Raw genomic sequence first — 24,052 nt, 5'->3', positions numbered from 1 at the left:
AAACATAGATATGTGCATAATTTAATAAGAATAGGCTAGTGCAGGTGAACTAATTTCGGGACCTCTCAGGAATTGCGAATAGAATTATTGCGAACTTGTAGACTTTACAAGGCAAATACGACAAGAGAAGAAGAGTACTCAAATTTGGAATGGAAGAGAAAATGAGATTCTTCTTCTTAAATGTCAAATTTAGATGATGATGTGGGCATTAATTAATAATAATGGTAGGTCTAGCCCTGTCTATATCAAGTTCATGTTTGGTGAACAGGAAACAGGGTGACAAAACTGAATTTCTAAATCTAGGGGTGGCATAATGGTGCCTAATAATTAATATGTTAGTCTATGTTAAGTTTATAATCAAATATTGTAACTTTCATTTTGGGTTTGAAAGATGGCAGAAAGTGAAACATGACATTGTTAAATAACCTTTGGCAAAAATACTAAATGGGGTTCCTTTTACAAATTATTTACTTAAATGGATCTGTTTTGAAATTATTTATCTGGTGAGCCTATTTTTTTTTTTTTTACTACAATGCGCATCTCCGAGGGGTGCGTTCCCCATAAAGGTGACACGTGGCATGACTTGGAACGCGCCCTGCGTACAAGCGCGATTGGTAGCACTGCTGCAGCACGCGCGTTGGGGACCCAGGCACGTTGGGTCGCGCAGGAGACCCAGACGCGTCCAGCTGGCCCGTGGTCTCCCCAAGCCACTCCTTCCTCGAAAAAAACAATACAAAGTATGTCATTATTAATTTTTTTCCTTTCTATACGAAAATTGTATTATATATATGTAATTAACACGTTTAATTTAAATTAATAAGAATATTGTATTATATATGTAATAATTTGTTGATGATCACTACTAAAATTTACTTAATTAGAAATGCAAATTGTATTATATATTCAAATTACACGGACGATAAAATGAAATAGTAATTTTGTTTATATTTTGTGTGTGAAAAATAGTCATTTTTTGTAACTTAATAATTTAATATTTGGTTATAATTATGTGTCATTCACATTATCGTTATTTATTTTTATTTATTTTAAAAGCATTGCATAATAAGATTGAAACGTTAAAGTGACAATAATATAAAATTAACATGGAAAAAAACCATACAAAGTATATGACAATGTTAAAACATGGAAAAAAAACCATTCAATATTTTTTATTTATTATTTATAATATGTGTCATTATTAATTTTTTTTCGTTTCTATACAGGGTTTTAATATGACATATCATAAAAAATTAATAATGACATACTTTGTATTGTTTTTTTTGGGGGAAGGAGTAGCTTGGAGTTGCTTTGGGGGGACCACAGGCCAGCTGGATGCGCCTGGGTCCCAACGCGATCCAACGCGCCTGATGCAGCAGCGCAACCAATTGCGCCTGTATGGAGGACGTGTCTCAAGTCATGCCACGTGTCATCTTTACGGAGAACGCGCCCCTGGAGGAGACGCATTGTAGTAAAAAAACAAACCCACGGAATAAATAATTTCAAAACAAATTTATTTAGATAAATAATTTGTAAAAAAAAACCCATTTGATATTTTTACCATAACCTTTATTATTTAAATATGTGGTTAAATATTTGATTTTTGGTTAATGTGCATAGAAAAGTATTTATTGAGAGAGATTAATCCTTTAAATGAATCTTAATACTTGGAGTGATTAGTTCTTAGCCCTCCGTTGAGAAATACCCGGGTTAGAAAACAAAAACGAATAGAATGCTCTATCTAGATTGAAAAGGTTTGGATTAAGATATAGGGTAAGCATTATCTAGCAGGAGCATGCGCATGATTTTTTCAGTAATGCTGATCCATTCATGGCAAATAGGAATATCCATACTCTTTGACGGTTCATCCATATCTATCATATGAACAACAGGAAAAGGAAATATATCCAAATCAATTGTCGGCTTCGATTAAAGTAATTTTTTTTTTACCTTACCCACTGAGAATTGAGAAAGGCATGGAGGGGGACATATGTATCATTTTCGTAATCAGAGCAATGTTGCTAAAACGATTGTTCTATAATTGATTTGGATGTAGCCAAATCAGTTATTTGTGCACATTTAGAGAGAGGTGATAGTGTTGTTGCTCTATACAAAATTACGATTTTTTTTAAAGCAAAACATGACTCTAGATGAAAAAAACTTTGACATCCTAAATATGTTTGACACCTCAATCTCTACGACATCAAACAGATCTATCTCTAAGAATTACGAATTAAGTCTTGACACATGTGACATTGACACTTATATATTGTCTTTAGAGTTATTTTACAAGAGTTTGATTTTCACTGAATTACTGAAAGCTCAATGCTAGTAGAGTAAGTACTAAATTTCATGCTAGAAGAAAAGCGTCCAAATCTCCTGTTATGATCTCACTTTGAGGGTAAAGAAAAAGCGAAAATTCAAAGAAAAAAGGGCTCATTTCAGTTCTTGCCAATTCATTTTAATTTTTATTGTGTTGTTTTTCATTCAGCTGGACTAAATTAAGAAACAATCAGCATAGACTTTCCAGACAGAAGAATTAGATATTCTATCTTTAAACGTGGTGCACCTAATTAATGTTCATATATATGCATAACTGTTTCAAGTATTGGAGATTCCAACAACTTCTCGAGTCTTGAGGAAAGTCAATTGCACAAAGTCAATCAACCAACAGTATTTTCTTTAGAGTGAAGCATGGCATCTATTGTGACACCAATTGGCTTCGATTCCAACAGCAAACGAGTTCGTCAGTTGAAAAATTGGATTGATGGTAAACTCGGCAAATGAAAATATGCATATTTAGTTTAAATAATTAAAAATGGTATATAAAATTCTTTTAAACTATGTATGTTGGTACAATGTGTTAGTACATAGGTTGTTTGTGACAACACAGATTTAGTTAATTAACTAAATCTGTGTTTATGCAATGCATGCGTGGCCTTATAATTGAATGAGAAGAAAGAAAGAAAAAAGATAAAACTTAGATACAGATCAATTTATTCTTTTTTATGTGAATTCAAAACATTAAAATTGATTTCTAAATCAATTTGGAGGATCTATAATGACAAACAAATTTAAAAAGGCTAATTTAGATTTTTTATTTATAAATACTTATTTTTTGTGTGTGTGTTGAATTATAAGGTTTAACTAATAACTGATGTGACACTCTTTACCATGATATACATATTTATATAATAAAATACATGAAAATATGAAATTACATAAAATGAGATTTTATTCAATGAACATAAAAGAGCTTTCGTGATAAAAGGTTCACATTCAGTTTACTGTTACCAAATAAACCTTGTCAGAAACATTTTTGGCTCAAAATATCGTGTAATTAAACAAAAACTTATGTCTCAATGTCACATCCTATCAGGACATTGTGTCGCGACATCTTTCAACACAAGGTTCCTTAAAGCAATCCACTTAGTCATCTTCTCCCACAAACACAAAGTTTGAGATCATCACAAGATTCAAACACAAACAACACATGGAGAGTGAGTTATCACATTTCTAACTAACAGAGAAAAACAAGACAACATGTAAATATACATATCATATAAACAAAATACAACTTACTTAAACATAACTCACGTCATTCCACCACTTTATTGCGTAACATCACATCTCAACACAACATGTCTCATTCATTTTCACATCATTCACGTACTCAAGGATCAAAACACAATATCACTAAATCATTCAATATCAATCAGTACACAAGCGTTATGCAACAAATATACTAAGACTTAATCTTATATGCAATGTGGTATCATGTTAGTGAAAAACCTCATCAGGCGCTTAGGAGTACATGACAAGACAAACCACACATTGGTAAGTCAAGTCACTCTCACAAGGTAAAATCATAGAGAGACCAGTTAGGGTCATGCTGTTTTGCAAGAATGCTCCAACCATGTGAGATCGACACGAGTTTAAAGGAGCATTCAAACCGGGTGTACTTACCCCCAAGGCCTAGATTCCAAACAGTTCGTCAGGGTCTTCCTCCTGATTTAGGTCCAACCCAGAATGTGATGCCCTTTATCCCTCACATATATGTATTAATAATAAAAGAAGTAAGAAATCAAAATTAATTAAAATTTTTTAAAACACATTTAAATACAAGCCTTTCAAAAGGGTAAAAGGCTCGCATTCACTTTTCTAACATCATAATAAAACCTGTCCAAATAAATAATAACTCATTTCGGCTCAAAACAAGGTCGTTCAAGACTTCATGCAATTAATATAAAAACCTATATCCTAATGTCACATCCTATCAGAGCATTATGTTCCCGTGTCTTCTAGTATGAGATTCTTCATAGTCATCCTCCTAATCATCTGCTCCCATGAACACAAGGTTTGAGATCATGACAGGATCCAAATACAAATACCACACGATGTGTGAGTTATCACATTCCTAACTAATAGAGAAATAAGACAACTAGATATACATATCATATAAATGAGATACAACTTGCTTAAACATAACTCACATAATTCCACCACTTTGTCATTTAAAATTTACTTTTCAATCATCAATCACATTACACATGAATCACACAATCCGATCAAGACATAATAACACATCAATTTCATAATAAACAATTAGCAAACGTTATGCAACATTTATGCTAAAGACTCAAGCATATATGCAATGTGGTACCATGTGAGTGAAAAATCACCCTGATACGCTTAGGAGTACATAACAAGACACACCACAACATCGGTATGTCAAATTACTCTCACTAAGTAAAATCATAGGGAGACCAGTCAGAGTCATGTTACAAGAATGCTCCAACCATGTGGAATCGGCATAGGCTTAAAGGAGCACTCAAACCAGGTGTATTTACCCACAAGACCTATACTCTAAAGAGTCCTTCAGGACCTCTCCCTCCTAATTTAGGTCCAACCCCTAAAACAATTTTTGTATGCTGACACTGCTCATGAAGTATACAATACCCACAACCTCACACTCGTGTTTTAAACACGTACAACACATTGCACCACAATTTAACACTGATTCCTAAATAGGAAACCTACACTTTTTCTTTAACATTGTGCATCAACACTTTTCTCAAGATAAACATTGGTTGGGTTATTGTACAATTCACAGCTTACAACACAAGTAATGTCACATCAAGTGTTAACCACACACTTATTCACAACAAAAACTCATTCACAATTTCACATCTCATAATGTCACAATCCACCATCACTTGTTTACACGTATCTCACAAATTAACCAATGTTCAACTTTGCACTTAATTCACAACCAAAACTCATTCACAATTTCACATCTCATAATGTCACAATCCACCATCACATGTTTACACGTATCTCACAAATTAACACATGTTCAACTTTGCACTTATACTCAATTTCAATAACAATATTATAATCTCAAAGCAACATGTTATTCCATAATTCATCACATATTTCATTCATAGACACTGCTCATGAATTATACAATACACACGACTTCACACTTGTGTTTTAAACACGTTCAACACATTGCGCTACAATTTAACATTGGTTCCTAAACAGGAAACCTACACTTTCTCTTTAATACTTCGCATAAACATTTTCTCAATATCAACACTGGTCAGGTTATTGTACAATTCACAGCTCACAACATAATTATTGTCACATAAGTGTTAAACACACAAACTTATTCGCAACATAATATGATGCCTACAATTTAACATCTCATAACTCATATACACATCACACAGTAATCATATTTGCATGATACAAAACACACACACACACACACAGATGTGTGTGTGTGTGTATATATATATATATATATATATATATATATATATATATATATATATATATATATATATATATATATATATATATATATATATATATAGTAAATCAAGCTACATTATTTTTAATCAAAAGAGTTTTTATAACAATTAATTTAATGTTACATCAAAAGAAATTACCACTAGACATTAACCTTACAACTTTCTTTAATTTATTATTTTAGTATTACAATAAATATATACACATAACATGTTGATCATCGTCGTGGAAAAATTAGAACAAAATAATAATTTATATAAAATAAGTCATTGAATAATATTATTTAGAATATAATTCACGTTAATAAAAAGAGTTTAATTTTTTAAGGGTTCACATCCAACACAAGAACACATCAATTTCACAGCAACTTCTCATTGGGACATCAACTGGTTCATCAAACATATATAATTCACAATTATAATTATAAGGATAAAATAAAAAAATTATGGAAATACCCCAAAACTCATTCCAATTGATACTCTAAGAATCCCTACACATGTTCTCACTAATCCCCAATTGTGAGTAACTCATCCCTTATCTGGATGTAGTTGCTCAAGCATTCTCTGTTATTAATTGTGACGTTTCTGGTGCTCTCTAGAGCTCCTCTTCCGATTGCTTTGTTAGGGTTCTCAAACGTTAGGAAGAAGGGATTGAAGCCTCCATTCCATGGTCCTATGAGCGATGCATCTTTCTTCCTCCATAGATATTATTTTGCAAATCGTAATGGTGAAGACGTGAGGAAATTAATCGCAAACCCTATATAAAAATTTCACAAAAATCCAACGGTTAACAGGTTCGAGATCATAGTTTTACTGAGACAGCTTTGGGTTTCTGTGGAAAAGGAAAAGTTACTATGTGAAGGGTATTTTTCTCAAATCCAATATAATTTCGTAATTTCCAACGGTGAGAATGTTAGGAAATGAGTTCTGAACTTGGTTCTCAAATTTCAAAATGATCCAACGGTGAATTAGTCCGAGATCGTTTCTTTTCTGAGACATATTTGATGGTATGCAAGAAAAGGAAAGGGTTTTGGGAAGAGGAGAAGAGAAAACAAAATTGAGAGGAAGAGGAGGCGTAGAAGTTATCGTTGGTCTAAAAATTGACCTAACATGTCGCTATTTATAGCTAGGATACTCACAACCTATCATTTACTTTATTTATTTATTTTTATTATTTTATGAAAAGAAACTTTATTTTATTCTCTATCAAATAAAAATAAAATATCTTTTTTATTTTCTCTCAAACCATTATTTTAATTAATAAAGTTATTTCTTCTTATGTATTTAATTATAAAAACCTCATCATTTTTTCTAAAATTCTATTTATTATTTTTTTTTACTAAAAAGTCTTTTTAATTTATTTACGAAAAATGGGATGTTACACATAAAACATTTTAGCACACAAACTCTATTTATGAACTGTACAAAATGCACGACTCATCAATTGTTCTCAAAATAATTTTATCTCGTCGTGTCCCCACAGTGGTTCCTACAACAATAATCGTGCATTAACTCTTAGCCTTAAAAGGTCTTATAGTCGTGTGATTGTACGATTTATAGCTAATAATCCAATGCACACAACATCTCAATGCACATATGTATTACAAGTCAATACATACTCAATTTATCACATACACTCGCTCTCAATCACGATGATATAATTCCAAAGTAACATGTTATCACACCTCATGAATCATATACACTTTACCTATAAACTATGTAATACACACAACTACTCAATTGTTTTCAAAATCATTTTAACTTGTCGTGCCTCAAAGCGATTCAACTAGTTGGGTTCCCACAATGGATCCCATCACAATACTCATCACGCAAAAACTCGTCGCCCTTAAAGGGTCTTACAATTGTGTGATTGCACAATTCATAGCTCACAACTTAATACGTATAACATCTCAATACATATGTATCTCACCATTCATCATATGTTCAATTTGTCACCTACTCACAATTTGAATCACCATTTCATAATCTCAATATAACAATTTATCATGTTAATCTAATAAATCTTGTTCAAAGTACAAACAATTTATACAAAAATATTTATAACAACATGGGGAGTAAAACCCCTCAAACAATTTCACACAATCATATCAAAATCATAGGTCAAAAACACGAAAATACTAAGAGCACTCAATTTTATCAACCAATTCGGATCAGGACATCCATTGGTCCATCAAACACAACAATATCATATTTATAATCGTAAAGGAAAATTATAATTCAATAAACATCTCAAACAAATCCCAATTTAATCCTCTAAGGATCCCTACACATGTTCATTCTAATCCCAATTGCGATAAACTCATCTCTTACCTCTAAGAGGGCTCACGAGTTTAGTCTGATTGTAATAGCGGTATCTCTAGCGATTCCGTGAGACTCCTCAAATTTTTCTTTTGATTGTTCTGCTAGGATTTTCAAGCGCCATAGAGAAGAGGAAGAGATTGTAGTTCCATTTAGTTGTCAACGTGTGAGACTAATTTCTCTCTTTGAGAACATTATTTTGCAAATCCCAACGATTAACGAGTTCGAGATTGTAGTTTTACTGGGACAAGTTTGGGTGTATATGAGAAAAGAGAAAACTCAGTGCGAGGGACATTTCTTCCACCATAGATATTAACTTGAAAATCCTAATGGTGGGTGTATGCGGAAATAATTTCTCAACCTTGTGTTCAAATTTCACGATGATCCAACGGTTAACAAGTTCGATATCATTGTTTCACTGAGACAAGTTTGAGTGTGTGCGAAAAAAAAATTGGGAGGAGAGAAGGGAAAATGTAGTTGAGAATTTGAGAGGAAAATAAAGCTTAAAGATGTATCGGTCTCTTTATTTATAGCTAGGGTACTCACAACCTATTATTTATCCTATTCTTTTATTTTATAAATAAGAATTCTATTTTATTTACCATCAAATGAATAAATAAAATATCTTTTTTATTTTCCTTCAAACCATTATTTTAATTAATAAATTTATTTTCTTTTTATTTATTTAATTATAAAAACCTCATTATTTTTTTTAAATTCTATTTATTTTTAAATAAAATTTATTTTTAATTTATTTTACAAAAAAAATTGGGCGTTACAATTGATGGAAAGAACATTGGTCAACAAATTATAATTTTTTGTTGAAATTGCACAGTGAGTTCATTGATAACATTAAATGTTACCCGGTATCATTTTTCAAATTATAATATGCAAATTGTTATAGGGTATGAAAAGTGAATTAATGTGTCCACCTGTTATGAACGAAAGTTATCTTTTTCTTAACTTTTGGTGAAAGCATACTGGTATAAGAATTTTGGAGTCCTGCCATGTGCAAAAATCATTTGGGTCAGTGACATTTAGAGTATCACAAACCAAATTAGTTCCTGATATACCTGTGACAATACAAATTTTGAAATATCATTTCAGCAAGACAATATAACTAAGGGAATATCAAAAAAATGGACGGAACATTTTACAAAACAGTATACAAACCAAATCTACAACCATGTACATCCAAAGCCAATATCAAAAAATGAAATGTAACAAAAAAAAAGGTTAAGTTAAAACCATATTCTACACTTCATACACCTCTGCTACACTATCCAAAGACTCTTCTCTCCTGTGGTCAGTAACAGAAATCTTGTTCTCTAGCTGATCAGTGTCAATGAAAACTTCATCTGTGGCTGACAAGGAATTTTTGTGATGACTCCCATGGTTCCTTGATTTAAGTATCCTTGTTAACACTTGCACTATGTCCCTCATAGAAGGACGTTTACTTGGGGCACGGTTGATGCATTTGTAGGCAAGTGCTGCCATTTCATTGAGTTCCTTGACATCAAAGTTTCCTTGAAGGCGAGAATCCACGATTTCCTCCCACCCAACTTTTCCCTCAGTGTTCATTGCTGCCTAATGATCCATCAATTGCATTGGTTAGCCTAGAAAATGATATGTGCATGATGTGTTAAGAGAACAAAGGCAGCAACTACTTTTGACTTTGACATGCTTTCTTTCTTGACCATGACAATGATCATTCATTCAACCATGTGACATTTTCATCAGATAGAGTCATCAAGTAGCTAATAATAGATTTGGTACTTTAGGTGCTTTAGATGTTATTCTTAGAATTGAAGTTTTACTTTCGTAACTTGTACTAACCTTTAATTTAAGCTTTTATAATGTCATTTACTGAAATAAAACTTCAATTCTAATTGAAAAAAATACTGAAAGAACCGTGTCTAAGTTGTCTTAACAAGTCCATGATTAATTAAACAGAAGTTGAAAGTATTTATTGAATTTTTTTTATAATAGCAAAAAATAAAAAGAAGAGAGATTTGATTCTATACTTACCGTGTAAAACAGTTTTACATTATTATCTTATGCCAAACCATCATCTATGATAACTTTAAGGATTTTTACAATAACTTAAAAATCATGTCAATAGTCATTTGAGATTAGTATTTTATAATGTTAGTGCATGACCATTAAATCTAATACAAAAATCACTTAATACTTACTTTTAAGCAATTAGACACAATTACTATTGTGTACTAAATAATCTTTACCTAGTACTCTCAGGATACTGAGTGAATGTGACCCTAACAGATTTCTTCCAAAAATTTAAATTGTTTTGTATGGTATGCACTATATATCTCCCAAAAGTAACAACCACTACCATTGTCCTCAATATGGTTTGAAGGGAGAGAAAGAGATCTTACAAGCTCAACGTATTCCATAAGACCCTGCTGAGGATTCCTGCCAGCTATAATTTCAAAGAGCAACACCCCAAAACTGTATACATCACTTTTCTTAGTGAATGTTCCGGAAGATATATACTCGGGGTCAAGATAGCCAAAGGTACCCCGAATAGCTGCATGTTTATCCACCATCTCTTCTCTTGAAAGTCCAAAATCAGCAACCTGCTTGATTCAACATTAACTACAGAATAAGAAGCATCCTAAAAGCAATAAATGATTATGACAACACTAATGAATAGTTAGTAATTTAGCTTTGTATAGGGGTGTGTATATTTGGTGCAAACTACTTTTTGTGATGAAATATGAGGGATGAGTATCATCATACCCTGGCTCTCATGGATTGATCCAACAGAATATTGGAAGATTTGATATCTCGATGGATTACAGGAGGAACTGCCTGAAGTGAAAGTACATATAATTAACAATATACATACAAAGTATAATTAAATATGTGCAGATCTCATGGAAACTTACCCCATTATGAAGATATTCCAAGCCTCTTGCCACATCTAAAGCTATGGGAACCCTCAAATCCCAGGACAGTGCTTCATTCACATCACCTGAATATAGAGACAAGAAAACCATATTTATTCAATCTTTTATTGCAAATCCAATGCACCAAATGCATCTGAAAGGAATGAAACAAAAAAAAGGAAAAAAAGGAAAAAAAGAAAAAGAAATGCATCAATTGAAAGGCGGTCAATAACACACTACTATTTCACAACAGGACCTAGAGCAAAATAATTTGAAGGCAATAACATATGGTCAGGGGGTTTGACTCCCAGGTTCGTGTTTATGGAAGAACATTTGTTGAGAGTGGTTAGTCCCTTAAATGAATCTCTGTATCTTAAGAGATTAATTTCTGGCTTTTGACCAGGGACAAAAGAAATTTGCTTATAGATGCATATTTGCATAAACACAATCAGGGGCAAAAGTTTCTACAGAAGAACAGTCTATGCATGTCATGCAAAAAGATTGATAGATGACTTACTATACAAGTGGGATGCCAAGCTACCGTTACTCATGTATACATATACAAGCATATGTTTCCCCTTTTCTGCACAATATCCAACCAAATTCACCAGATTTCTATGGTGTAACCTTCCCAACAACATGACCTGAAAAAAAGTAGATCATAAACTGTTACAATTGAAAATGACTCTTGGAGTAAAAAGAAAGGAAGTACAGAAAGTGATTGTATATGATAAGGACTGTAAAACTGTTATCACCAATTGTTCCAAGAGTCATTAACTTCAGCTAAAAGTAAACATGCCTAACTATTTACTTACTAATTATCTTAGTAGCACAGCAGAAACAACAGAATTTGTTTTTCCAATTTAGGATATGGAAATAGTCATGTTTTTTATATTGTAATTTTCCAAAATGATATTTATACATGAATACTACTAATTCACATCAATATTTTCTTCAGCAGTTTGACTTCATAAATTTTCTGAAGTTACCAAATCTAAAAACGCTTGGCCCTGAAATTTATGTCATGAAACACAGCATAATTCTATCAGTGGAGTGGCCAAAGTAACGGAAAATGACATTGGCAACCTACCTCTGTGTTAAATTCTTTCTCCCCTTGCTTAGAATTAGTTGCAAGAACTTTAACTGCAACAGTCTCACCGGTAGACATCTGAGCTTTATAAACAGGACCAAATGCGCCTTCTCCAATGACTGTGGTGAAGTTATGTGTTGCCTTCTGCAAATCCCTGAAGCATAAATTAAAACATTCAATAGAAAGAATGAAAAATGCAGTCGGTTCATAGAGTTCAAACATTTTGAATTCCACTCTTAGTAACAATTTGTGTTCACTAAATTTTAAACATTTTCAAACTAAATATTTAGTTTTGGATGTATCTAGAAAGACAGATACGATGAGTTAAAACTTGATATTTGCATATGCATTTATGTAGCCGAGGCATATCAAGCATGAGTCAAAAAGGCACATTCCTAAAACAAATCAAGAATCTATTTTAACAAGTATAATGCATATTTGTAATAAAACCAAGGTTCTGAAGCCATCTTTTCCTTTGCTTCAATGTCTGATTTTCAAATGTTTCAACCTAATAACTTGAAAGTATTTCTCATCAAAATATACGGATCATGATTCAAGAAGCATGCAATGCAAGTTTAATGGACCATTTCACATTACACATTTAGAAAATAAACAGAAAATTCTGATTGTTTGGTCCTCTTTGGATAACTTTCTCCATGAGTACTTATAGGAAAAGAAAAATAAAAAGGTAAAATGCATTGAACTTCTATCATAAGCTAAAATCATTTTATATGTACCTTAGCTTTTAGAGAACTAAGATGAGATAGCTTCTATAAAAGTTAAGCGCATTAGTTTATTGTAGCTTATAGGAGAAGCTCACTTCATTTTACTTTCTTATTTTCTTCATCTATAAGTGTTTATAAAGAAATTTATCCAAACAGAACCACTAGTCCAAAGTATACTTGTATAAGAAAGGCAAATGAAAGCAACTTCATATAAGAAACAAACTCTTACTTGTATGCATATTCAGGTAGTCCAGATGCTGGGATCATGCTACTACTACTCTTCTTAAACCCATCAAGCCAAAAGGGCATGCCATGTCTATCTGACTTTATGGGTGATTCTGGACCTAAGGTTGAGTCTGAAAGAATGGTGCACGAATCAGCACCATTTGTGCGAATAGGTATGGTAGCAGCCCTTCTAGAACTGCTATTGCCTATCTGTGATCGCTTCCGATGGTATCGGTGGCAGAAGAATGCAAAAATTGCCAAAACTAGTCCAATAACCACACCTATGGAAACCCCAATAATTAGTCCAACTGACTCCTCTTTCATCTCCTCTTCACTGATTTGCTATTGTTCCCTATTGATCATCAAATCCATTTATAGGCCTGCCAAAAGGTACATCAAGCACACAACAAATCATGGTTAGTATTTAAAACATGAGATCAGTAGTAATAGTTAATCTTGGAACTTGATTCATTATGGTTATTGGTTAACATTAAATGGTCAAATTGTAGGCTATTACTCTGGATTTCAATGCCCTTAACAAACTCTGTACTATAAATCATTCAAAACCACAACACTGAGCAAAAAATTAAAAGCTACAGCTTGGCATAACCGTGTTGAACAACAAAGCAAATTGTAAATGAATGATTTTGGATAACAACCCATCATGACAATCCAAATGGTCAATTAATCAAAATCACAATCATGCAGAAAACAAGGAATGGCATCAAACACCCATAAACGGGAAGAAGCAGCATATACAAAAAAATGCAGTTCAATCCAGTCCTTTACCCAAATGAAATATACATATTTTGGTTTCTTTGAATTCTTTCTACAAGGCAAATCTCAAGTGTACCAAAAACAAAATGAACAAGTTCAGATTCATGAGATACGGCTCTTTCATGAAATTCCAATCAAGGCTAGTACTTGCATTAAACCAAATTCTTTTTTGGTTTTTCACATGTATCTTCCTCTAGAGACAATCCTAATCAAGACATCGTGGTTTATCACGATGTGAAATCTAGTCTCTTCCACCAAATCCAACTCTCATTGCTACACATCAAACCAAATACAGATAACTATTTCCCTCCCCTATACTTTCATCCACTCAGCCTTAAAAAAAAATAAAAATTCGCAGAGAGAAGGTGGGAGGAAGAGATCAAGGGAACAAATCTCTCTCACTAAAATTCTAACAAAATTAACAACTAACATCTGCGGATAAAAAAAATTCAAGAGAGTGAGAGAGAGACAGAACAAACCCATTAATAAGCAATGAAACATCAGCACAGAATGACACAAACACAAAACACCCTTTACTGAAAAACATAACCAGACAGATCAGAAACTGACAGCAACAACGTTTGGCCAAAAAGCAAACATGTTCTTGGAAAAAACGCGTACGACGTCGGACCAAAAACTCACCAGTTCATACAAAGTAAAACAAAAAAACACAAAAAAAAATTCCAAAAGAGGCAACCCTGAGACAGTCACTTGTACTTTATGTTACCACAGAACTCCAAAAACAACAACCTCATAAACTACAGTGTGGAAGAGAGAGAGAAGAATTGAAGAATCTGATGAATGAAGGTTGATGAGCAGAAGCAGTCACACACAACAAAAGCATAATAAAAGTGCTTTGAACAGTGCACACACTTGTGGGACCCTCACTTTGTTGAAGGACCACTTCACTTCATTCATTCATTGGCTCATTGTTTTTTCTTCTGCACAGCAATGATTGGGTCCACGCTGGATTAAACAAACCGCACCAAAATTTTTGTGTGCGTGTGCTGTGTGCTGTGTGCTGTGTGCGTTATTATCCATCTAGAGAAGTAACATACATTGTGTAATATGCTTGCAATTAATGTCCGCATCATCATAATATCAAGTTTGATTTTTTGTTTTGGATATTCTGATTTTTGTTCTTTCTTTTCTTTCCCATGCCACCAATGATGAGGTAAACTAATGGCCCGTTGGAAATTTTCATGACTAATGCTAAATTTTGTCAAACAATTTTCATTGAGAAAGTATTAAATTAAAAGTTTTATTACTCATCTCATAAGAATAAAATGTAAAGATTATATTGTAATTATATCATAATTAAATGAGTAATTAAACAAAAATAATTAAATATGTTTAATATTTAAAAGCATAAAAAACACTAGTATTTAATATATTCTCATTTAGTAACTAAGAGGATTTTTTTAAGAAGTACTTATATTCCAAACTGCATGCATCACACAGTATGGCACAGTGTGTGTGAATGGCTATGTTAATTGGCTTTGGCGATTAAAAAATTAGGGAAAATAAGAACAGAAGTTATCTAGCATCTCCAACTGTCAACCTAACACACCTAAATGACCAAATGTGATATGAAATAAAGGGAAGTGATGAATCCAAGTATGAATTTAATTCAAGGAAGAAAACAAAATGAAGCCAGCCTCTGACCTTCATGAAAATGACTTTGATCAATTCCTGAGACATTGATTAATTAACTAAGATTATTTTAAGTCTCAAAGCCTTATTAATTAATGAAAAATAAAATAGAGTCCTCTTTTTACCATACTCGGGTTGATTTTAATAAGTTTTTAACATACTCTATTTCGTATACATTTTTTTATCATAATCATTCACAAATTGAACTTTAGCAATCCATTGCAATAATTGTTAACAAAAAAAATCTTCTAAAAACAAAAAAAGTTTGTGACTTTTCTCTCAAACTAACGCCAATATTAATTTAAAATTATATTTTTGGTTGCCATTTCACTACCTTGAAAGGGCATTTCAATCAAACCCACTTTATAGCAACATTATCTTATTGCTTGTCATGAACAAAGATTTTGCGATCTTAAAATGCAAAGTTTTTCAGGACGACACCCAATAACTCGTTGGAATATAATGCTGCAATAGTCCTTGGTGGTGCGCACGTCTTATTTTACATTTTTCTTGCAGTTTTGTTCTTCAATTTTCAATCTATAGAATATTTATATAATATTGGTTACTTAATGAGAAGTTTGGGATCAACCTAGCAATTTTGGCCCTTTTGAAGAAAGAAAGAAAAAAAAAACAAGACTACGTACATTTTATAATATGATTAAGGGATGCTTTGACCAAACAAAGTGTTAATCCATTGTTTGGTAGAGTTGTAGCACCGCAATGAGCAAGTACTGGATCCATCAAATATTACTTTTTAACTTTACGTATAACTTGCCCTATATATTCTTTATATTCCAAAATGACTGATATTTTAACATATAAAATTTACGTTCATTGATGTTTTTACTTTATAGTGATATATTAATACTTTTCTTTTAATTTTTTTCAAATAAATTACATAAATTTAATATTCTTTTTAGTATTGTGCCTATCAATTTTTTAACATCTACCATTAATTTTTTTAATAGTTACAAATAATGTATTTATATTTAGATTACAACAATAATGAAAAATTATTTCAATAAGTAAATTATTTATTAGTGTTTTTAATATGCATGAAAAAAAATCTTAAACATAAGTTATTTTAGAAAGGAAGGAATATCTAGAGATATAAAACAAGCAAAATCGAGGGATGGAATTAATTATTGCCAGAACGGTCGATTTAGATTATTAAACTAAAAATAATTCCTTTTTTTTTTTAAAAAAAAGCTCGACAAAACCTTTAGTTTGTGTTGGAACTGTCCCCAGCACACAGCTCCAGAAAAGCAAAATCTTTCAAGTTTGTTTCCGTAAGTCATGAGACTGATCGAGTTCGTGAAATTAAGATTTGAAATCAGCTTTTGTAAAATTGAACCCAAAAAGGGTAATCATATAAGCATTCTTTATTAGTAACTGAAGGTTTTTTTTTTTTAGGTTTGATAATGATTGTTATATCATCTATTTTGTATTACCTAGTGTAAAAATCCGTGTCATACACGGTGTTAATTTATAAGTGTGAAATATCTAAAATATTTATGTGTGAGAATCAAAATATATTCAAATAAGTTTATAGTCCTAATCATGAACGTGTTATATTAATTTTATTGATATAAACATAATTGTTTAGGAAAATGATATTTTTATGAATATATATTATATTCATATTTATATTAATAAATATTTATGTTCATATATATTTTAATAGTAGATAAGATATTTTAACTAATCTCTCTCTCTTTATATATATATATATATATATATATATATATATATATATATATATATATCTTTCACTTTAAAATTTACTCTAGAGTTTGTGATATTTGAAAGATCAACTCTACATTCTACATTTAGTTAATATTACATGAAGATCATTCTTGTCAACAATAGACTTATTGCAAGAATTATTCAATCTCTAAGAGTATGTTTGGAAAGAATTTCAAATGCTTCAATTGAAATTCATTCATTTTTAAAATTGTATGTTTGGATAAAGAAATTATTTTTTTTTTTTTTTAAATTTTAAGTTTGATACAAATCCAAGGACGTAGCACAGAGGATCCTTCTCTCAGTTGAGTGCCAAATGAAGAAGTCGAGCCTCCTCTACGACCTCGTGTGCAAGCTGAACGAGATTCACATGCTGAAGACAACGCCATATGATGAGCGCATGGGGAATCACGAGAACCATGCATTGCACGGCTCCGTTCTGCTTCAGGTCGAAGGAGTTGGTTGAACTCACAAAGATGTGTAGAGATATGAGGCACTAGGTGTTGGAGATATTGGAGGTGGAGGTGGATCCGAAGGGAGGACCGATGATTCAAGAGACAACAATGAAGCTCTATATTTCAAAGAACGCGTTCGAGAAGGTTCACTTGTTGGAGGCAATGCATTTTAGAATCCGTTCTCTATAGAAAGAATTTAGAATTTCAAAATATTAGTTAATTAAGAATTATCTATTAAAATACTAAAATTTCAAATTTCAATAAACAGGATATCCAAACAGAAAATTTTAAACTTAAAAATTTTAAATTCTTTAAAAAATTATTTTCCCTAATTTAAATACTCTATCCAAACATCCTATTGGAAAAAGCAAGTAAGACTAAACTATCATACATATATATTCCTGATATGAAAAAGTCAGTGAGGCAAAGCTATCAACCACTCTGTTGCAACTGAACATTTACTTATCCTTCTAAGTAAACGAGCCACTTTTCTTTTAAAATAAAAACTATTGGAAACACTCCTAGAAGAATCTATTGCAAACAGAACTAGTAATTACTTTGAATATATTTTATGTATTTTACGAGTTGGATATTCCGTGAATGATTTTTTATTTAGTTCTGAAAAAAAAGTGAAAGTAAAAAATAGAAAGAAAAAGAGGTATATATAGCAACATAAATATATTTTCTATTGTTTATTAACTGTGTAGAAATTAGAAGAAAAATAAAAAAGTATGTATATATAACAACATAAAACTATACTCTTTTAAGATTACAAACGTTGATAATCGATTTCGTATGCTACAAAGAACTGTCATTAACTTATAATAAATATTAAGTGTGTTTTTTTTTTTCATTGAAAGTCATATCAGAATTTACAACACACGTATTTTTAAAATCTAATTAGAAACTAAAAATTAGAAAAAAAATCTAATTAAATTTTAAAATTAAAAGGAAAAAATAAATTTTAGTTCCTATATTTTCATGAATCTTATTTTTAATTCCCATAATTTTATATAATCAAATTTAATTGTTAAACTTAAAAAAAATATTTTTAATTTTCCCTCATACATTCGCATAGAGGAGCCTCTGAGCAATGGGAGTAAACTAGTTTAATCTTCCCTCACATTTTAACTTGTCATTTTCTTCATGTCTTCATGTCATATAAATTACACAGTCTATTTATCATGTGAATTCGTAGAAACAACATCCAAGAAATAAATAAAATCAGAAAAAAAAACATAAAAATAAATGTACAACAATAATTGTAGAAGAATTTAATGTTCAGGACTACTTTGAACCAGACAAATGTTACTAGCTTAATTAATTACATACATTTATTTATGGTTGATATCTGTAAAAAAGTAAAAATCGTATTGGCCTACACACCAATTTTTTTTTTATTACTCTACACTCTCTTTAATTAAAAGTATGGAGCAACTATTTGAAACTTTTTTCTTCCCCTACTTCTACATAGCACGGGTGTTACTCTAGTTTATTATATATGTATTCATAATATCAGCATTTGATTTTCTCATATAAAAAGTATATATTTTATTTTCTGTAATGAACCGCATAATTTCATTTTAATTAGAGATATTTGATGGATGTATGACCATATCAATTGTAGGCACGTGTATGTAACTTGAAGGCAAAGATACCAACTATCATATTGCATAAGCTTGAAGGAAGAAAATACCAGACTTTGTAGGGTCTCTCTGAGACCCATGTGATTCACACACGTAAGTGCATGTGCCATTTTTCTGTGGTTATATTATTCCACATCAATGTTCATCCTTGTTAGCTTCCTTGTTTTGCTTTAGCAATGAAAAAATTAAATAGTTTTTATATTTATTTTTATTTGCGTGAATTAGAAGGGATAATAATAGAAGTATACTTGTTATTTGAGTTCTAGTAAGTCCCTATGACTTAAACTCAATATGTTTAAATCTTAAATTTAAAATAAAATATTAAAGACATATATACTTTTGGATATTTTTTTTGCTATTGTTTTCCTTTATTTCATAATATTATTAACTATAATTGTATACTGCGATTTAGCTGGGCTCCATTTGTGTTTTGCTTCAGTTTGGGCCCATAAATTACATGGAGGGCCCAGAGTCCTAAGAAATAATTTAAAATTCAAATCTTGACTACAAGAAAAATAAATATCACCAGATACATTTCATCTCTTTTTTTTTACTGTTTCATCTTCTTATATGAGTTTTACTTGCCCCTTATTTAGTTTAGTTTTTTATTTAACTTTTTTATTTTTTTATTTTTTATACATGTCAAAGAAATCTACAACTATATTATAATTTTTCCAAAGGATGGACACATGTTATCATTGTGTCAAATTTTCTATCCCTGCATTATTTTTCTTTTTGCATTCTATTTATTTATTTTTATTGAAATTGGGTTGCTTTTCTACATGTCCACTAACGGTGGAAAGAATGAGTGAGCTGTTATAAAATTCAATAATTCTTTATGTGATAATTTATAATAACAGTATAAAAGTAAAACAATCTTTAATTAAATTCATTCTTCATCTGTCCCCATGTCAGTAGTCACTTTCTTTAAGTACTAGAAAATGGAGTGTGTGTATATATATATATATATATATATGGTTAAATTAAAAAATTAATTTTAATATAGTTTATTTTTTATTCTTCTTTTATCATAAGAAGTCTTTTTTAAACCTTGAAAAAAAAATACTTAGTAGTTCCACACTCCCATTTCAGGGAAGGCATATATTTGGGTTAAATCTATAGTTTTTTTTTTATAAAAAAAAAACATTTTCTAACACATTCAAATAAGATTTTTTTTTTTTAATTTCTTTGCTGCTTTTCTCCTTTAATTTCCTTCGTGAGACTCCTAAATTCTTCCTTGGTTGAAAATTTGCTGGGCTTCTATATAACGGTATTGGGCCTCACTTTCTTTTCCCTCTATTGAGTTTACTCAAAATCGATCAAGCACCGTTTCTTTTCCTATATTTCTTCCTTTCAATTTAAGAAGGACTCCAGACAACAAAATAAATAAAAAAACGATTTGTGCTAATCCTTACCCACATTCTGCCTCGAGAAAAATACGTTATATAATAACAATGCAAAATAATTTTACTTGGTTATCCAATAATAAATTTTTATTTATAATAAATTTATTAATTTTTATATTAATTATCTTGAAAGTCATACCAATAAAAATATATAATTGATTGATAGAATAAAAGTTTTTACACTAATAATAAATGACCATCAATAAAGTCTTGTATCTTTTCGTCCAAAATGGTCGTTAAAAAAGTGGAAAGGGCAAATGTTACAAGCTTAATTGCGTTAATATATATTTTTTTCTTAACTAAGTATTTTTGTTTGGAGATATATATTCATATTGAAGTCATCATTGAATATTAAATTCAGACACTTCTCTCAGTAGAGAATTCAGTTGTTTAAACTGATATTTTCTTACATTCTTTCTTACAAAAAATGTTGTCTTTGGGCTATATGATGATCTATATTTTACCGTTTTAATTTCAATATTTTGTCAACGAATACTATATAATTTAATCATGCAATAGAAAATTATAAATGTTCTCTCTTTAATAGATTCTATCACAATCATATTATATGAATAATGCGCTAGCACGTTAAAAATGTTCCATCTCTTTAAGTGATGCCATCACAATCGAACATCTGAACCAGGCATGCATGCATCGAAACTTGATTAGATATATAAAAAGTGCACGATGCTTAAATAGATTCAAAACTGAGGTGTTATTTTTAATATATATATATATATATATATATATATATATATATATATAACATTGTGATGATTGCATTAACGATTTCTCATCAAAGGAATTGGTCAACCGTGTGCTAACTTTCGGAGTTAAATATATTTTTGAAGACGTACGAGGAATAGTGAGTCTAGATTTGTCCGGAATAAGTCAAAATATAATATAGAACTTAAAATATAAACATAACATTCCTTTTTTTTATAAAAAAAAAAACCTTATCCATTCTTCTTTTGCATATAGACACAATACTTTATATATATATGTATAAAGAAAGGCCCAACCAGCTAACACATCATATATTATTACACGTGGCTGAGAATCAAAATTCCAATTTGCTTTCACTTTTCAAGAATCAGTTCTATGTTTTTTGTTCCATCCGCTGTAATGGGACATAGATTGGAGTTGTGGTTGGAGGAAACAAGGGGTCAAAATCAGTGTGCCTATCTAATCTATGACTTTATACATATATAAATATAATGCCAAGAGTACGTTCCAATTATAAAATATCCGTATTGGTGGATACGTGTGTGGTACCAACAAGAATTCAAGACCTTAAATCAGGTAGATTTTGAGGCTTGGTCATTAATGGGAACGTGGTACGTATAGATCAATGTTAATATGTTAGTGTTTTTTCTTTTTTCTTTTGTGACCACTTACATATATAGCCAATAAAGAATTGGAGGGGCCAGAAATTGTTGCCATGAGAACGCAAATATGAAACTCTTGTGTCTGATCGTTCCCATTGAGAAGCCGAAATAGACAAATCCCATGTGATAATTTTGGGAGTAACAAAGCTTGATTCTCTGATGAAGAACAAATAACAAATCATAATGGAGAGAAGTCATTGCGCAAAAAAATGTAAGGAATTACAACAAAATGAAAGAGAAAATGATCCTGATATTATTTGTATTGTGAAGGAGGCTGAGTACATTATTTATAATTAGTTATAAGGATAACTAACTTGGTTAACTAACATAAGATAATTTAGAACCGTAAGTAATTTAGTTTAAATTTGTTAATACAGAGTCATGAGAGTTACTCAACATGCTCCCACAAGCTAGAGAATGGATATTAAACATTCCCGGCTTGAAATAAAGAGACTGAAAAACTAAAGTGAAGGACTTTTAGTAAAAATGTATGCATCCTAATGATACAAGAAGAAGATCGAGGAGTTCACTTTGAACTTTATTTCTAACAATGTGACAATCGATTTCAATATGTTTGGTCCTTTCATGGAATACCTGATTGGCAGCAATGTGGAGTGTTGATTTGTTATCACAAAAAATAGTGCAAGATGGATGAAAGGAATGAGAAAATCTTTAAGAAGATAAGTGAGTCATTGGATTTCACATGTAGCAATTGTCAATGATATGTACTTAGCCTCAGTGGAGCTTCTAAAGATAATTGCTTGTTTCTTTGGTCTCTATGAAATAAGAGAAGATACAAGGTAAGTAGAAAAACAAGTGACTAAATGCCTTGTATCAATACATCCGACCCAATCTAAATCAATATATCCTTTAAGTTGAGGAATTTTTTTTGTAGGAAAGAAAAGACCAGCTCCTAGAACTCTCTTGATGTACCTTAGGTTTCTATATGTAGCTTGCTGGTAAGTAGCAGTAGGATTAGAAACAAATTGACTCAAATGTTGGACTACATAAGTAATGTCTAGATGGGTATTAGTCAAGTAGATGAGACCACCAATGAGACGTCTATAGGAAGAAGAACAATTATTTGAGAAAGGGGTTCCAGAATTGACATGTAACTTGGTTCCATAATCCATTGGGGTACTAATTGATTTGGAAGCTAACATACTAGATCCATTTAAGATGTCTCATGTGTTTCTAGCCACTTCAAAGCCTAGTGAAAGTCTTGCAATAACACTTGTATCTCCTGTTCTTGATCCAACGAATTATAATTCTTAGAGTCATTCATTGCTTGCTACTTTGAGTACAAAGAACAAGGTTGAATTTGTGGATGTAACTATCTCACAATCAAGCATTCCACATCCTCTGCATTTTGCATGCAAAAGATGCAATAATATGGTGATATCATGGATCGTTCACTCAATCTCAAGCTTTATTCGCCAAAGCCTTCTCTAAATGGATAATGCCAGAGACATATGGAAAGATCTAGAGTCCATATACTCTCAAGGAGATTTATTAAGAATCTCTGATCTACAACAAGTTTATGCAATTCGTCAAGGTGATTGTTCAATTACTGATTATGCTATTTCTGAGAGGATTAAATAATCAATTTAGTAATGTTAGGTCTCAAATTTTAATGATGGATCCACTGCCTACAAGTTCCAAAACTTTTTCCTACATTGAGTGCCTAACCTTTCTTAGAGGATTAAATAATCAATTCGAGACCTAACATTACTGAATTGATTATTTAATCCTCTCAGAAATAGCATAATCAGTAATTGAACAATCACCTTGACGAATTGCATAAACTTGTTGTAGATCAGAAATTCTTAATAAATCTCCTTGAGAGTATATGGACTCTAGATCTTTCCATATGTCTCTGGCATTATCCATTTAGAGAAGGCTTTGG

At 31.2% G+C, this 24,052-nt stretch overlaps 1 protein-coding gene across 6 annotated transcripts; it reads right to left on the bottom strand.

Moving 5' to 3' along the window:
- Positions 1-9,174: 9,174 nt before the first annotated feature.
- On the bottom strand, positions 9,175-14,844 carry LOC114417027 (calcium/calmodulin-regulated receptor-like kinase 1). Of its 6 annotated transcripts, none has more exons than XM_028382108.1 (8): positions 14,744-14,844; positions 13,083-13,458; positions 12,129-12,282; positions 11,556-11,682; positions 11,039-11,124; positions 10,890-10,961; positions 10,526-10,726; positions 9,175-9,716 (listed from the first exon to the last, which is right to left on the bottom strand). In XM_028382108.1, exons 2-8 carry the CDS (start codon positions 13,400-13,402, stop codon positions 9,384-9,386), a joined length of 1,293 nt encoding a protein of 430 aa, XP_028237909.1. In that variant the 5' UTR covers positions 13,403-13,458; positions 14,744-14,844; the 3' UTR covers positions 9,175-9,383. The 6 variants fall into 6 exon arrangements, with proteins under 6 accessions (XP_028237909.1, XP_028237908.1, XP_028237904.1 ...); XM_028382107.1 differs by having other exon boundaries at positions 14,729-14,746; XM_028382103.1 differs by lacking the exon at positions 14,744-14,844 and adding an exon at positions 14,606-14,717.
- Between the last annotated feature and the right edge of the window lie 9,208 nt (positions 14,845-24,052).

The sequence above is a fragment of the Glycine soja genome, chromosome 6 (genome assembly GCF_004193775.1).
Source record: "Glycine soja cultivar W05 chromosome 6, ASM419377v2, whole genome shotgun sequence".
Classification (NCBI taxonomy): Eukaryota; Viridiplantae; Streptophyta; class Magnoliopsida; order Fabales; family Fabaceae; genus Glycine; species Glycine soja.
This window is presented reverse-complemented; position numbering and strand designations above follow the sequence as displayed.

Excerpts from the sequence above, each read along its gene's own strand:
- LOC114417027 (XM_028382108.1), bottom strand. The coding sequence starts at position 13,402 with ATGAAAGAGGAGTCAGTTGGACTAATTATTGGGGTTTCCATAGGTGTG. Across the intron at positions 10,962-11,038 it reads TGGAATATCTTCATAATGGG|GCAGTTCCTCCTGTAATCCA; the intron begins GTAAGTTTCCAT and ends CTTTCACTTCAG. Across the intron at positions 10,727-10,889 it reads ATCAATCCATGAGAGCCAGG|GTTGCTGATTTTGGACTTTC; the intron begins GTATGATGATAC and ends TGAATCAAGCAG.